General features: G+C 45.1%; 1 protein-coding gene across 12 annotated transcripts in view; it reads right to left on the bottom strand.

Moving 5' to 3' along the window:
• ADGRB1 (adhesion G protein-coupled receptor B1) overlaps positions 1–15,912 on the bottom strand; it is a 316,254-nt gene that overhangs the window by 48,874 nt on the left and 251,468 nt on the right. For all 12 annotated transcript variants that reach the window (XM_069854743.1, XM_069854742.1, XM_069854741.1 and 9 more), the window contains 2 exons: positions 14,908–15,058; positions 10,030–10,099 (listed from right to left, as the gene is read on the bottom strand). In XM_069854743.1, the coding sequence (XP_069710844.1) occupies positions 10,030–10,099; positions 14,908–15,058 (221 nt within the window). The remainder of the gene's footprint in view (positions 1–10,029; positions 10,100–14,907; positions 15,059–15,912) is intronic.

Genomic DNA, 15,912 nt, shown 5'->3' with positions numbered 1-15,912 from the left:
AAACTGAACACAGTATTCAAGGTATGGTCTCTCCAATGCCAAGTACAGGGGCACAATCTCTTCCCTGATTCTGCTGGCCACGCTGTTTCCGATACAGGCTAAGATGCCATTGGCCTTCTTGGCCACTTGAGCCACTGCTGCTTGCTACTCATTGCCTCCAGAGTTCATCTTGGGAGTTGAAACCCTATGGCAAAAAATCTCAGCAAGTTTTGCCTTCGATTTCTACTGAACTAGCTTAAAGGCTCATTTGCCTGAGGATCTGCCTGTGGAATTGCATTTCGTTATCAACAGAAGACTGCATGCTCTGTTTTAGACGAGGTCCCAGTTGCATTAGTTTGCTGGCAAGTTAATGCTCTTGTCCTACTCAGTCAGGCAAAAGCACAGAAACAGTGGAAATTGTCCCTTGCTCATTTGCTAACCATTATGCCTACCAGGTCTCAGGTCTGGGAATGCATTATATTTCTTCTCCTGGATCCTTTCTTTGAGCTTGCTGCCATGGGTAGGTTCTACAACACAGCAGAGAGGTGGGAACTCAAAGCACTCCTTAAGTGGATGCCCTTAAGGAATGAACTGAATGTGAGGTGTGTAGTATGTCTTCTGGAAACCAGTTTGTTCCTTCTCCCTCACACCACACAACCTGAGAAGGTCTCCTTTCTCCACTGACCGTATGTGGAATTTAGGCTCCTAAACTGCCTGGTGCCTACACAAACTGAGAGTGCTCTTCTGACTAAGTGGTAATGTCTGCCCTGTTGGTGCCTACCACAGAACCAGACCCACTTGATGACATTTCTAGTCAGCAGAGAAGCAAACAAAAGAGTTCAGGATGAGGCATCTTCATTCAATCAGATGAATCACATCCTGAACTCCAATGACTGCCTGGACCACATCTTCACCATTCAAGTGCATCTAACTCATCTGGAGTCATCACTGGGGAGATGAATCCCATCTCTCATGTAAATAGCATGAATATGCTCCAGTTGTCCCCACAGAGCTCTTACAGTGCCATACATTCACATGCAGATCTCACTGCACACTGGCATCCCCATAGTGATAAACTTGGTATAAAAAAAAAAAAATTGCAGGGGTGATCTCACCCTCACCCATCCTCAGAGCTGAGCATCGCAGGGTGTCTGGATACCCTACAAGGATCTGGTCTTCTCAGGAAGGAAACACCTTTTCACTGTGAGAGTGATTGAGCACTGGCAAAGGATGAGCAGAGGGGTTGTAGAGCCTCCATCCTTGGAGACACACAAAAGCAATCTGGGCATGGTTCTGGGCAGCAAACTCCAGATGGCCCTGCTTGAGCTACAGGGTGGTTGGACCAGGTGGCCTCCAGAGATCCCTTCCCATCTCTGCCAGTCTGTGACTCTGCGACAGTCACGAACCTTTAAAGGGGCACAATAGGAAAGATGGGGAGGGCCTCTTTATCAGGGAGTGCAGAGACAGGATGAGGGGTAATGGTTCTAAGCTGAAAGAGAGGAGATTTAGATTAGATGTTCAGAATAAATTCTTTAGTTTGAGGGTGGTGAGGCACTGGAACAGGGTGTCTAGAGAAATTGTAGCCGTCCCATCCGTGGAGGTGCTCAAGGCCAAGTTGGATGTGGCTTCGAGGAACCCACTCTAGTAGAAGTTGTCCCTGTCCACGGCAAGAGGGTTTGAACTAGATTGTCTTTAAGGTCTCTTCCAACCCAAACAATTCTATGATTCTATGATTTACAGCAGCACTGGAGACGAGATTTCCATGTTGTGGGGAATCCAGCAGTTCAGAGCACAGATGCATAAACAAGGTATATCAGGGGAAGAGAAGATATAAATTTACACAGTGTCAGCAACCCCACAGAAAGTTTGCATGCTTTGACATCACAGTACCTTTGAGAAAAAGTGTGATGAAGTAATCCTGTTCTAGCAGTAAACTGCCACACCTTTACCACAGGATAAATAAGAGCAGGCAACCACAATGGAGCGAGGACTTTCTCAAAGCTTTCGACCTGAGTAACCCTGTAGTAATTCTGTGATGTGCCTCTACTCTCAGCAATATGGATTCATTCTGCATCAGAAGCAATCCTGCCTTTCAGAGTCTCCCAGGAAACAAAGCCTTCCTGGAAATGTTTCAACTTTGTTGATCAGCTTCATATGTTTTCATATGAATTCTGACTTGAAAAAAATGTTATTTTTTTCATCCCAAAACACAGAACATTTGGGACAAGGGGAAAAAAAAAAGGGAGTATTTCAAATTGAAAATTGAAAGCAGGACATTCTGTTTTTCTTTGAGGTCCGCATCTCATTTATTTCTAAATTAAACTTGTAGCGTGTTAATTTAATAAATTCTGATTTCTTCCTGACAGCAAGTTGCTCTGTCACAAACTGTCTGACCAGCTGTAATAATAAAAGAAATAATCATCTGGGGAAGGAGGGAATAAGAATGAAACTTTGGAGGGCTGAAATAACTGGAGGTCTCCCTAAATCCAAGGAGAAGGCAGGTGTAACCAGAAGGGTCCCCAAATCCTTGCCCATATCTTTTTCTCCAATGCTTCATCCTAGTTTTGGGACCATTTTTCCCAGGGTCTTTTTCAACCGACAGTTCAGCTGAAGAAAGGAGCTGACAGTCTTGCACTCCAATTAGTAACGAGGACTTGGCGCAACGAGGCCTCTCGTTCATGTCAGGTCCCTGGCAGCCCCTCTCCCCCTTTAAGCATCAGGCTTTCTGAAGGCAAGTTCACACATCACCAAGCACTGGTCTTTATCCCTTCTGACTGCTAGACCTCCTTGCCACAGCGCATAATTGAAGCATTTCCAAGGCTGTCAGAGGTGGTAGCTGACAGCAAAGGAAGGGAAAGGGTGAAGTGATATCCGAGAAGGGGAAATGACAGCGAACTCCAGCAATATATTTGTCGAGTGGAGATGCTTTTAGCCTTTTGCCTACAAAGTATTGAAATATTTGCATTTCTCTAAAAGGTTCCCCAGTACTTGCCAAGGGATCTCTTCACATATCTCTTACTACTGGAAGAGAATAAGTGAACAGCTTAACAATGCTCAGCAGCTCCATGCTACTATTTCTCAGCAGTGTTTCCCTGACTGACAGCAGCTCTTGTGTTCAACAGCAAAGACCTCTTTGCAAAACATCTGATCTTTTTGTGAATCTGCCACAGCAGAGACCTGAGATGGATGGCTTTTGTCTTGGTCTGGCTAAGAGCTGACTTCCACTGAGAGACTTTCTTGACTACACCACACAGCTCTGCCAGTAACAGGTCTCACCTCGCTCGTGTGTAAAATTAAGCAGCCTCTATGCAACCGCCCACATATTTTTATAACTAAGACTACAGCTGGGAGTCAGGGCTGCCGCACCAGTGTTAATTTAGAGATTAATATAGAAGCTGCTGAGATGCCTGTGGGTGACAGAAGCCCTGATGTGATGACACACAAGGACCCCTGGAAATTTGCTGTGTCCTGCACTGCTTTAAGAAACCTCTTTGTAGACTCCCTTGTGGGGAAGGATATGAGTTCCCAACTACCAGTAGCACAACCTCAGTTACTCAGTACAAGCTTTAGGAGGCAGTTTGTCAAGCTTTAGAGGTCCAGAGCCAGTCCCAGGAGCATCAGCTAAAAGCAGAGTTATTATTCAGTCATTCAGACTAATACAAGGAGGTGAGCAGGGACAAGTCCCCTAGACTTTCCTTATCTCTAAGACTTTCTTTGAGACTGGAAGTACAGCCTGTACTCCACAGCAACAACTCTCCAAACAACTGGAAAATCTCTTTTCAAATGCTGTTCAGATATGAAAAAGGAAAAAAAAAAACAAAAAAACCCAAACCTTGTGTCCCCCTCCCCTCACTGTAGATAAAGAGCTCGTAGCACTCCAGAACAAGTGTCCTGAGCAATAAAGGCCTCTGAGTGAATGTTTGCTTGGGAATTGCCACTCCGAAAACAAAAGAGATGCAGTCCAAATCCTGCAGTACATCTTCAGTTTCTAATTTGATCCTGTCCTGGGTTTGGCTGGAATAGAGTTAATTTTCCTCAGCTTCTCGTACTGGCTTGCCGACAAGATAGAAGGGAATCCATGGGAAGCTGGGAGGGACACAGCTGGAACAGCTGACCCAGGCTGGCCAAGGTGGTATTCAATGTCATACAGAAAGTTGAATTGTTAAGGTTGGAAAAGACCTCTAATATCATAAAGTCCAACCATTAACACTATACCAACACACATACTAAACCACATCCTGAAGCACCACATCTATATGTTTCTTGAACACCTCCAGGGACAGTGACTACACCGCTTCCCTGAGCAGTGCGTTCCATGTGATGCCATGCTCAGTATAAAACCAGGAGAGTTGTCCAGGGCAAGGATTACGGCTCAGGAATGCACTGGGCTTTGGTTTCCACATGGTGAGCAATGGCACTATGCATTACTTGTTTTGTATATTATTTCATTATTATTGTAATTATTTTTCTCTTCCTTTGCAGTTCTACTAAACTGTCTTTATCCCAACCCACGAGTTTTGCCTTTTACTTTCCTATTTCCCTCCCTGTCCCACCAAGTGGGCAAGGTGTAAGCAAGTGGCCATATGGGACTCAGTTACTGGCTGGGGCTAAACTATGACAATCCCTCCCTCTCCCTTCTCATCACACCACTCAGTGGTCCAGTCTGGCCAGCTAAAGGTTAAACATCATCTACAGCCTTCCTACACTTAGCATTGCCTCTGATCTTTCTCCATTACAGCTTGAAGACATTGGCAAACCCTTCAACCGCTACTTTATTTTGACAGGACAGGCCTGCATACTGCTGCTCACTTGTGTTTCTACGTTTAAAGAACAGCTTCATCCTATGTACAAAAAAAGAAAAAAAAAGGCAACAAATTAGAGAATCATGGAATGGTTTGGATTGGAAGGGACCTTAAAGATCTAGTCCCAACACCCCTGCAATGGGCAGGGACACCTCCAACTGCATCAGGTTGTTCAAAACCCCATCCAACCTGGCCCTGAACAACTCGGATGGGGCAGCCAATTCTCTGGGCAACCTGTGCCAGTGTCTCACCACTATCAGAGTAAAAAATGTCTTCCTAACATCTCATTTAAATCTCCCCTCTTTCAGCTTAAAACCATTAGCCCTCATCCTATCTCTGCACTCCCTGAGAAAGAGCCCCTTGCTAGCTTTCCTGTAGTACTGGAAGGCTGCTCAAAGGTTTCCCCAGAGGTTTCCATTATCTAGGCTGAGAGCTAGAGCTGTCTCAGCCTGTCCTTGGATTATCTTCGTAGCCCTTCTCTGGACCCACTCTAACAGATCCATATCCTTCCTGTACTGAGGACAAAGCTGGATGAAATCTTACTTAGGGCCCAGCTAGACCACCCTGTCAGAGGTTCCTCCCTTAACTTGCTCCGCTGTAGTTGGCCACCTTGGTGTACCCTGCAGATTTACAGTTCAAGTCATCCTGACACGGGGACGCATTGCACACACTGTCCTCTGCACCAGGTTTGTACTGGGAGCCTGTGACACCAAAATCAGTGCTGCAATGCCTTCAACAGTTGCAGCTGTCCCCAAAATGCTCTCATGGCCATGTCCCATAGATGGATGTCATGGGGTTTTTTCACCATTATAACTGGGATGAGAAAAGAAATACTGTTGAGTGTCAAATCCTGTGCTCAACTAAGTATCAGAGCTCTGCTTTGTCTTAATGCCCATCTCCACAAGAAAAGCAGCAGGTACTAATGCATTGCTCTTAAGATCCAGAAATTGCAGGGTTGGAAGAAGCTTTGAAAGACACTGTGAAGTGCCTGGTGTTTTATCATGTCAGCTCTTGTCCCCTGCTTCACAGGGAGGGATGTGTTGTGGTTAATGTTTTTCCTTCCTTAAGTAAGATGGAAACATTGTGCCTTGAAAGTCTGCCACTGCCCATCTGAAATGCCCTATGCATGCCCTATACCAACTAGAGACAAAGCTAAAATAGCTCCTGAGTTCTAGCTCCAAACTCTGCAACTAGCTCACATGTTTCTGCACTTGCCAGAAACCAATACATGTCCTGGGACAAGCTTCAATCAAAGTCTACATTCTGTTTATTTGCCTTTAGCACTAGGCAGTGTAAAATCTAGGTCTGAACAACCTCAGGTTTTGGAGTTCAGCTCTGAAATTACTGGTATGGAATTCTGACTTTGCTCTAGAGGAGAAGTAAAACCAAGGGCTTCCTCACATGTAAATGTTAGAGAGCGTTTATGCCTTTTGAGTAGGAAAACAGGGGTAAATGTGAATGCACTACAGTCTGCCAGGGCACCCCTCCTAGCTCAGTTTCATGTATTCAAATGCACCAATGTGCAAATGTAACTCTCCTTACAGTGACGCTCCGCACCACTTTATGCTCAGCATCATGGCTCATGAACCCACCAGGCTATCCACTATCCAGCAGCATATACACACTTGCTCCTCACTGCATGGATTCAGGGCTTGAACTGCTTACCCAGCACCCATGGGGACATTCACACTACTTGGGGCAGAGACGCTGGCTTGAATCATAGACTCATAGAATCATAAAATGGTTTGGGTTGGAAGAGACCTTAAAGATCATCCAGTTCCACACCCCATGCCATGGGCAGGAACACCTCTCCTCCCACCAGACCAGGCTGCTCAAGGTGCCATCCAACCTGGCCTTGAACACTTCCAGGGATGAGGCATCCATGACTCCTCTGGGCAACCTTTGCCAGTGCCTCACCACACTCAGCATGAAGAATTTCTTTCTGATGTCTAATCTAAATCTTCCCCCGTCCAATTTAAAGCCATTGCCCCTCCTCCTATCACTACATGCCCTTGGGAAAAGCTCCTCCTCAGCTTTCTTGTAGGCCATTTCAGGTACCGGAAGGTCTCTCTAAGATCTCCTCGGAGCCTTCTCTTGTCCAGGCTGAACAGCCCCAACTCTCTCAGCCTGTCCTCATAGTAGAGGTACTCCAGCCTTCTGATCATCTTTGTGTCGTTCCTCTGGACCCATTCCCACAGTTCCATATCCTTCTTATGTTGAGGATTCCAGAACTGGACACAATACTCCCTGTGGGGTCTCACAAGAGTGGAGTAGAGGAGCAGAGTCCTCTCCCTCGACCTTCTGACTATGTGCATGACTGCAAGTCAGTTCCATTTAGCTCTGGCTCTTGATAAAGCCAACAGCAGGAAATACAAAAAGATGTAGCATCAGGAATGTTTGATGGGCTCTCTGTGGTTAAGAGGAACTGTTGCTCCTCTCCTGACTTTCCTGGGACTCCCCAGCTTTACCACATACCAGGCTGCAGCATTCATAGGAGGTAAAAGGAGGAGCAAACTTACTCAAGTACTAAAGTTCCCTACTATTTTGGTGACAAGCACACCGACAAGCAGAGCTAGGAAACGATGTCACTTGGGTTGCAGCTCCTGCTGGGAGCACAGGATCCTCTGGCATCCCCCAGGCAGTCAGCCAGCCTGCTGGGCAGGGAGGCAGTCAGCATCCAGCCCTTGGACACAAGGAACAACAGAGTCTTTGGGGTTGAAAGGAGTTAGAGGATTAGCAGTGAAAGGAGAGCTGTTGTGGATAAGCATACTCTGGGGACCATGGAAAGTCACTACAGCCTGTTGGCCACCTCACCACTGTGCCAATCTGAGAGCAAAGCAGGAGTCCAGCAGGTTTTGTCACATGTTGACACCCCTTTAGCTGCAGTCTGGGAGGGCTTTGCTCTGGAGTGGGGAGGTGTTGGCAAGCAGTGATCCAGGGCAGTGAAATAGGCTGTGCTTTCCTGCACGTTCCTCCCTTCCTTGCCCAGGCTCTTTAGCATGCTCATTGTTGACCACAAAACTCTGTGATGGCCCTGAAGCATTAATGGGGAAGGAGCTACAGAGCTTTTTGCACCAATTTAGGATGAGAGGAAACAGCCTCAAGTTTTGCCACGGGAGGTTTAGACTGGATATTAGGAAAAATTACTTCACAGAAAGGGCTGTCAAGAACTGGAAAAGGCTGCCCAGGGAAGTGGTTGAGTCATCATCCCTGGAGAGATTTAATAGATGTGTTGATGTGGTGCTTAGGGACATGGTTTAGTGGTGAACTTGGTAGTGTTAGGTTTATGGTTGGACTTGATGATCTTAAAGCTCTTTTACAACATAAACAATTCTAATTTCCACCAATCTATCAACAGGAAAGGAAAACAATAATACTTAGGACTTACTTCCCATTTCCATAATGCTTGTTCATTGTGAATTGTTCTTATGGACTTGCATGGAGTAAAGAGCCAGAAACAGCAGACCCACAGAAAAGCTAAAGGTTTTCTGGGGTCTCAGCAGCACTTCTGAAGGCCAGGCTGTGTGCTGTCCTGTTCTGCATCGTACAACGTGCACTGGAACCCTCTCCACTAGGACACACTGAGGCCAAGTCACCTGAGCTGGGGCAGGCAAGCCTGGATGGTCAAAGCTTCCTGATGCCAGCACAGGCTGCAGGAATTGTATCTATGGCTTTGCATTTGACAAATCCACCTTCCTGAGCCCTCTGTATTGTATGGTAATTTAGACTGCAGTAATTTTGACTGCAAAGCAAACAGAGAATGCTGCTGTGCTTTTTTAATACTCCTCTGCAATCAAAATGCAAACCCTGGGCCATTTGGTGGTGGGTGTGCAGAATATGGTGGAATTGAGAAAGAGCAGGGATTCCACATGACAATCTCTCAGTGGACCCATCAAACCTTCTTCTGCTGCTGGCCTCATCTCCAGCTTTTTTCTTAAATATTGTTCGTGTGGGATGCAAGCCACTTGCCAGGAAGGCTTTGGGTAATGATGGGTTGCAGTAGAGAAAGGCCAGATTTATTGCTACATAAAATATTATACTTTGGCTGCCACTATGCATAAAATTTTTAAGCTATCTTTTTCACAACACAGTGAAAAAAATAACACTTTCTTTTTATTTTTCTTTTTAAGTTATATTAATGCTCAAGTCTGAGTGATTCCAGCTTTGCCTTAATATACTCCTTACCTTTGCGCAGTCTTATTCTCTTATTTCATAGAATTATAGAATCACAGAATGGAAGCAACCTCATAAGTCCATCTGTTATCAACCCCTTTGCCACAGGCAAGGACATCTCCCACTGGATCAGACTGCTCAAAGCCTTATTCAACCTGGCCCTGAACACCTCCAGGGATGGGGCATCCATGACTTCTCTGGACAACTGGGCCAGGGCCTCACCACCCTCACAGTAAAAAATTTCTTCCTATGATCTCATCTAAATCTCTCCTCTTTCAGCTTAAAACCATTCCCCCTCATCCTATCCCTGCACTCCTTGATAAAAGAGCCCCTCCCCAGCCTTTCTGCAGCTGCCTTTAAGTGCTGGAAGCTGCTCTAAGGTCTCCCCTGAGCCTTTTCCTCTCCAGGCTGAACAACTCCACTCTCCCAGCCTGTCCTTATACAGGAGGTACTCCAGCCCTCAGATCATCTTTGTGGCCTCCTCTGGACTCACTCTAATGGCTCCATGTCCTTCCTTTCTACCTTCCCTTTCTTCCCCATTACATACAAATATAAAAAAGTTTCCTAAATGCAAATCCTAAGGAATCTGGAAAACACGCAAAATAAGATTGCTTTCAAAACCATAGTTTGAAAAACCCAGGCTTATTCTGGTGACTAAAACTGGGCTATTTTGAAGACCAATCAAGCAAAAATCATTACCTGGATAAACATAAAAGCTATTTTTAATTTTTAAACATCCTAAACTTTAAATATTCCAAATCTCCCCTAAAAAAATATATTCAAAAAATCTCTAGTATAAGGTACTTAGATCGAAGTGATGCTACACATGCAACACTGAAATCTAACTACTCCCTATGAACTTCGTTTTAAAGGAATATATAATCCACTTCATATAGCGGATGACTTGAGGAGGCAGGATGGCTCCTTCCTCTCCCATCATCCCTGCTTCCCTCTGCCATGGACAGCACCCTGGAGTTTAGCTCCTACCCTGGCTGCTGCTGGTCAGTGACTGGATTTTGACAAAAAGGACAGAGGGTGAGCAGGAAGAAAAAGGCAGAAGAGCTTCTTTACTCACTAGTTCACGGTGCCGTACCCCTTGGCTTTAGTAAATCCCACAGATATGGCAACCACCAAGGCAGGGAGCCCTACGGAAATGAAACAAGAGAAAATTGGTCATTTAAGCATATGTGCAAGCTCTTCTCCCACTCAACCGCATAATATACCCCATTCTTTCCAGTGTTATTTTAGCACCATCTGTCCCAGCGTGGGTCTTTGGCAGAGATTGAATTAAGGACCTTCGGAGCCAAAAGCACTGAACCCTTGTTACCTCTGCTAATGAAGTAAATGCCATCAGCTGCAATCAGCTCATATCCTGCCATAGTGCGGGGACTCAAAGTACATGCAGATGCATAAAATATATTTATTTTATTCTTAGGTACACAGGCTGGCCAGGAATATATAAGGATATCTCCTGAAGATGGAATATTCAGCCACAACCCAACTCAAAGACGCTAGTGAGGAAGAGACTAAGGGCTATGCCTGCTCTTAACATAACGTGAAAAAACTCAGGTTCAAATTTCACCCTAAATGAGACAGAAGAGAAATGGAAACTGAATTCCCCCTATCCCAAACACGTCCCCTAAATTCTGGGCCATGATCTATAATAGAGCACATCCCTCTGAACAACAACGGAAAAGAGTATCAGAACATCAGATCTTTCTGCAAACCATGATACTACTTCTGTTGCCAGAGTCCTGGTCCCTTTTTGTGTCCAAAAGGCAAACAAACTAAGAGAAACCAGCTGTCCTCAAGAAGAAACTCCTCATCGCAAGTGTGGCAAAGGATGAGCAAGTTAGCCTGTGGCTGGGATATCACAATGCACAAAGCACAAGTTATCTACAGAGCATCATGAGCCAGCACAGGATGTCATTTCAGTTGCCAGTGGGGGTGAAGCTCCAGCCTTGAGCTGTAAAAGCTCCCATAAAATTAGATCGAAGAGTATAAAGAAAACATGCTGATTATTGTGCAATCTGCTGGTTGTTGGCCTAAAACTCATAAAAAGTTCTGAGATCCACAAAATGGTTTGGGTTGGAAGGGACCTTAAAGATCTTCCAAGACCCCTGCCATGGGCAAGGACACATCCTATGGGATCAGGTTGCTCAAAGCCACATCCAGCCTGGCCTTGAACACCTCCAGGGATGGGGCAGCCACAAACTTCTCTGGGCAACCTGTTACAGTGCCTCGCCACCCTCACAGTAAAATATTTCTTCCTATTACCTGATCTAAATCTCCCCTCTTTCAGCTTGAAACCATTACCCTTTATCCTACCACTACACCTCCTGACAAAGAACCCACCCCATCTTTCCTGTAGCTCCTCTCCTCTCCTCTCCTCTCCTCTCCTCTCCTCTCCTCTCCTCTCCTCTCCTCTCCTCTCCTCTCCTCTCCTCTCCTCTCCTCTCCTCTCCTCTCCTCTCCTCTCCTCTCCTCTCCTCTCCTCTCCTCTCCTCTCCTCTCCTCTCCTCTCCTCTCCTCTCCTCTCCTCTCCTCTCCTCTCCTCTCCTCTCCTCTCCTCTCCTCTCCTCTCCTCTCCTCTCCTCTCCTCTCCTCTCCTCTCCTCTCCTCTCCTCTCCTCTCCGGCACAATCAGAACTAGCAAAAGACACTGAATCTTGCTGATAGTCTTCTGATCCTTCTTATCCTTGCTGCAATAAACTGCTCAAGGATCTACAGAGGAGATTGGGTACTTTTCTGGTTCACTGTCCTACCCCAGCTTTCCCCTTTCCCTAAAGAAATGCCTGGATATCGGCTAGTAACATCTGGTTCTTCAGCTACCGAGGTCTCCGTGAGGCTTTTTATAGCCCTCCTTCTTGTGACATGATGAATTAAGCTGTCTCAATGCTAAAGATGGGCAAATCCCATTAAGTATTAGCAGGATCAGTAGCCAGCTAGGATTAGTGCTTCTTGACAAGACCCTAATTCGCATGCTGTAGAGGTCACAGCAGGTGGCTGCAAAAGACACTGTAGATCGAAGGGATGTGCAGACACAGCAACCAAACAATAACCCTGCTGGCAAAGTGGTCTCTCAGCAATAAAAATCATGGCAAGGTTGATTAATAGTGAGGGTCTGCAGCCAGCTGGGAGGTATAAGGCCAAATTGGCTGGAATATACTGTATTTGAGAGCTACATAAAGGGAAGTGTTTCTCTTCCCATATGAGATTTCCAAGCACAGCTCACGTTTGACCAGTACAATCCCAACAGGCAGTGAGTTTAAAAGATGTCTGGGGATTTTTTCTTTACTTATTTTCTTTCTATCCTTTTTTTCTTTTTCTTTTTTTTCTTAATTGACTATTACTTCTCTTGCTGAGCCTCCTTCACACCATATCTAGTTATATTCTGGCTGCTGAATTCACTGTGATGCCGTCAATCTGGCATTCCACGGCAAGCACACCAAGAAACCATGTTTGAAAGGACTTCTTCAGGAGTATCGCTTGATGCGAGAGGCCCTGCGAAAGAGGAAAGTTGGCCAAAAATAGCAACTTGTTCTTCACAAAGTGCTTCACTTAGATGTGATAATTATGCACAAATACACACACAGGCTGTGAACTCATCAGCTTACAGGGACTGGCTCGTACTGAGCCTAGGTACGAGCCCCAGCTTGTGCTGAACATGGATCTGTACAAGCAGCATTTACTGAGAGTGGCAGCTCTGCCATGGTAGCTAAGCCACGGAGCACTGTAATGAGGAGTGCTGTACTCTTCTGCCTTGGGAGAGCTGTTAATGATTTCATCACAGGTAGATGTGATTAGATCGAAAAAAAAAATCAAAACCTTTAATCTAATTTTTCATTATTTCAAAGAAAGTTACTCCTATCTGGTCTGTTCCGTATACTATGCGCGGTTTGTATCACTCAACTTGTGCTACACAGTCACTGGCAAGGTTTTGGAGGCTTTCTACAGAAAGTGAGTTTTAAAGTCACAATTCCAAATACATGCATTAGAAACCTTTTTCAAAGAGTTTTGTATTGCCAGGTCACAGGAGAATTGGGATGTGCGTTCATCATGTCCCACTAGAAAAGGCTGTTTGCTAATAAATACAAAAAGTCATAACTGTTACAAAAACCTGATGGTTGGACTGGATGATCCTAGAGGTCTTTTCCAACCTTAATGATTCAATGAATCGAAAACCTGCACAGAGCCTGAGCTATGACAGCATTAAAAATCCAGTTGTGGAGGCTACGTCATGGTTGTAAAAAAACTTACAAAATCATTTCTTCTTTACCGAAGCTCAACATGATGATTGAATTGTTTCTAGGGAACAGTTCATCTGTTTTTAATAATAATCGCTAAGAAATCTTTCTGGGAAAGGCAAAGGAGAACAAAAAAACCCAAAAAAACCCAGGGAATAAACCTCACTGCTGATGAAAACCACTGCAGCTTCAATGAGCCACAGCTGACAGCAGCAAAGAACTTGGCAAAGATGTCTAGAACAAGGGCTTAGAGAAATGCTAATACACAATGGGGAAAAAGGAGGAGAATCTGTCCACGACAAAGCGAGTTGCGCTAATTATTTCAGATTATGCTCCTTAAACACATACATTTTTGGGCTCTTTCCTCTTAGAAGTGCCATTAATCCCAACTCTACAGCTGAGGTCTAGCAGGATACTAAATATTGAAAACTCCCCTGCTGCCTTAATAGGTGAGAGTGTTCTTCATTTCTTGTCCTAAGCTATTCCGAATGGTTATTATGTATCATTTATCAGCCAGTGCATCCTAGCTCAGAGATGACTATATTTTATTAGCAGTGCAAATTGTGCTTCTACACATGTAGAGTGGCTTTCTTCTTAATCTGTACAGACTACAAATGTGAATGTCACTCATCCAAAATTCCCTTGGCTAACACACCCATCTGCTCCAGCTTTTACAGATCAGAAAAATCCCTTTTTATTACCTAGAAAAGCTATTAATCTGCAGCATTTGATATCCCTGATGTTCTGTGAGTCACAGAATGTTAATGTACGAACACATGCATGAACACACACTGGCACACGCAGCCTGTGGTTTGCATGTATGTGGCGATGCTCCTGCTACACATAACCACCATATTTCAAGAACACTATTTATTTTCCATCGTAAGCAAAAGCCAGGAGTGAAAACTTAAAGGGATGCAGGTGCTGGAATGAGGACGGCTCTTGATGTGCCAGAATAAATCACATCAGGGTGCTTCGTAAGCATCAGAAATATCTTGCCTGGGGTGAAATGCTTGGCTTTAGTAGTTAAACAAGACACTAATACAGCTCAGACACACAATGCTTTCTCTCTCCCTTTCTCTTTTTTGCCAGCTCATTTTTGAGCAACTTTTTGTTTAGTTGCTCCTTTCAAATGCATGCTTGTTATTGCTTTGAAAGCCCAAGTTATGGGTTTGTGTTTGTTTTCTACTACAGAATGCATCATTTAAGGCTAATAAATTAAACATATGGAAGAGGCAGAGGGAGAAAAATTAGTTACAAGCATCTGCACCAGTCTCATAGTTTATTTGTCTACGAAAAGACCTGCTGCCATGGAGACGGGGTTTCAGAGCTTGTCTCATTCCGAGTTGCACACGGAAAGAGACAGCAAGAGAGCGAAAAGGAGAAAGCAAGAATGAGACCTAAACCCAGGAAAAATGACCCCCAGCACACCCTTTGAAAACTCATCCCCTCTCAGCTGATCTATTTGGTGTGACCCTCGGGTTCACTGGGCCACAGGCAGGACTTGTGGCTCCTGCTAATCTTATTTTTAACCATCTCAGTCCTTTCTGACACCTTGAAAAGGGGTTGCAAGCACCCTCTGCCAAGCCTTCTGCAAAACATAAGTGCTTCTTGTAGCCCAGACCCTCTCTGCTCCACATCCCAGGCTGGGGGACTGCGCTTCCCCCCAACCCTGAGGGAACTGCTCCACAAACCCAGGATCCTCACCCCATCCAAGACACAAGAAGCGCTTGCGGATGATGCGGTTCCGTAACCGGCCCGTCACGGCCATGTAGGACTGCCAAGCCTCGGTCAACACCCAGCAGAAAGAGGAGAGGAAGAAGAAGTGCAAGAAAGCCGCCACCAGTGTACATATCACCTGGAGAGAGGAGGAAAGGAGGACACGTGAGAGGAGCAGCAGGTGGAGAGAGCAGCACATAGGAGAGCAGAAGGCACAGGGCGATACTTCCAAACCAGGCTCTGGAAGGCAAGGTCATGGAGATCAGGACATGAAAGACATTTTAGGAAGAGGCAGTCTTCCCCTTTGCTTTGACCTAGCAAAGGACCAAAGCTTTTGCTTCAAATTTAAGCACTGCATGGAAATTGTTCACTCTTAAGCATGAACTCCAAGATAACGCCATGGTTAACAGTTTTAGTGAGCCCACATCCCATTCTGGTGCTTTCTTGACTTCCACAAGATATGTTTATTTTCCAAATAATCAAAACTATTGCCATGACCCTCTCAGGGAAGACGGAGCAATTTGTAAGCCGTGCACTAATCTCAACTCAAGAGGTTTGCAAAGCACCATGTTGTTGGCAGCTGAGCCACAGAAATGTAATCAGAGGAAGGCAATTTAGATCAGTCCCTGCCAGGGAAGAATCAGAGTGAAAGAGTTAAGCCGTGAGAGCAGGGTAAAATCACAACTGCCAGGGGCTGGTAAGGACTGCAAACATGAGAGATATGGGGTTGTCCAGGAGCATATAACTACTAGCAGACAAGAGAAAAGGAAAGGGAAGGAAAAAAAAATAGAAAGTACATTAGAAGGAATTTCATTATGGAGAGCTCTGCTACTCAGTGGGGAAATCTCTCAAGGGAAATGCAAGGAGCTTAAGCCATTTAAAATTAAACTGGGGAAAGTACTAGCAAATGCATTATGAAGAACAATCCTGTAGTGCCAGGGAGATGGACTGGAAAGCTGACAAGCTCCTCTTTGTTTTTAACTCAGCAAGGCC

Source organism: Phaenicophaeus curvirostris, chromosome 3 (genome assembly GCF_032191515.1).
Source record: "Phaenicophaeus curvirostris isolate KB17595 chromosome 3, BPBGC_Pcur_1.0, whole genome shotgun sequence".
NCBI classification, from domain to species: domain Eukaryota; kingdom Metazoa; phylum Chordata; class Aves; order Cuculiformes; family Cuculidae; genus Phaenicophaeus; species Phaenicophaeus curvirostris.
The sequence above is the reverse complement of the archived record's forward strand: the minus strand, read 5'-3'. Positions and strand labels throughout refer to the sequence as shown.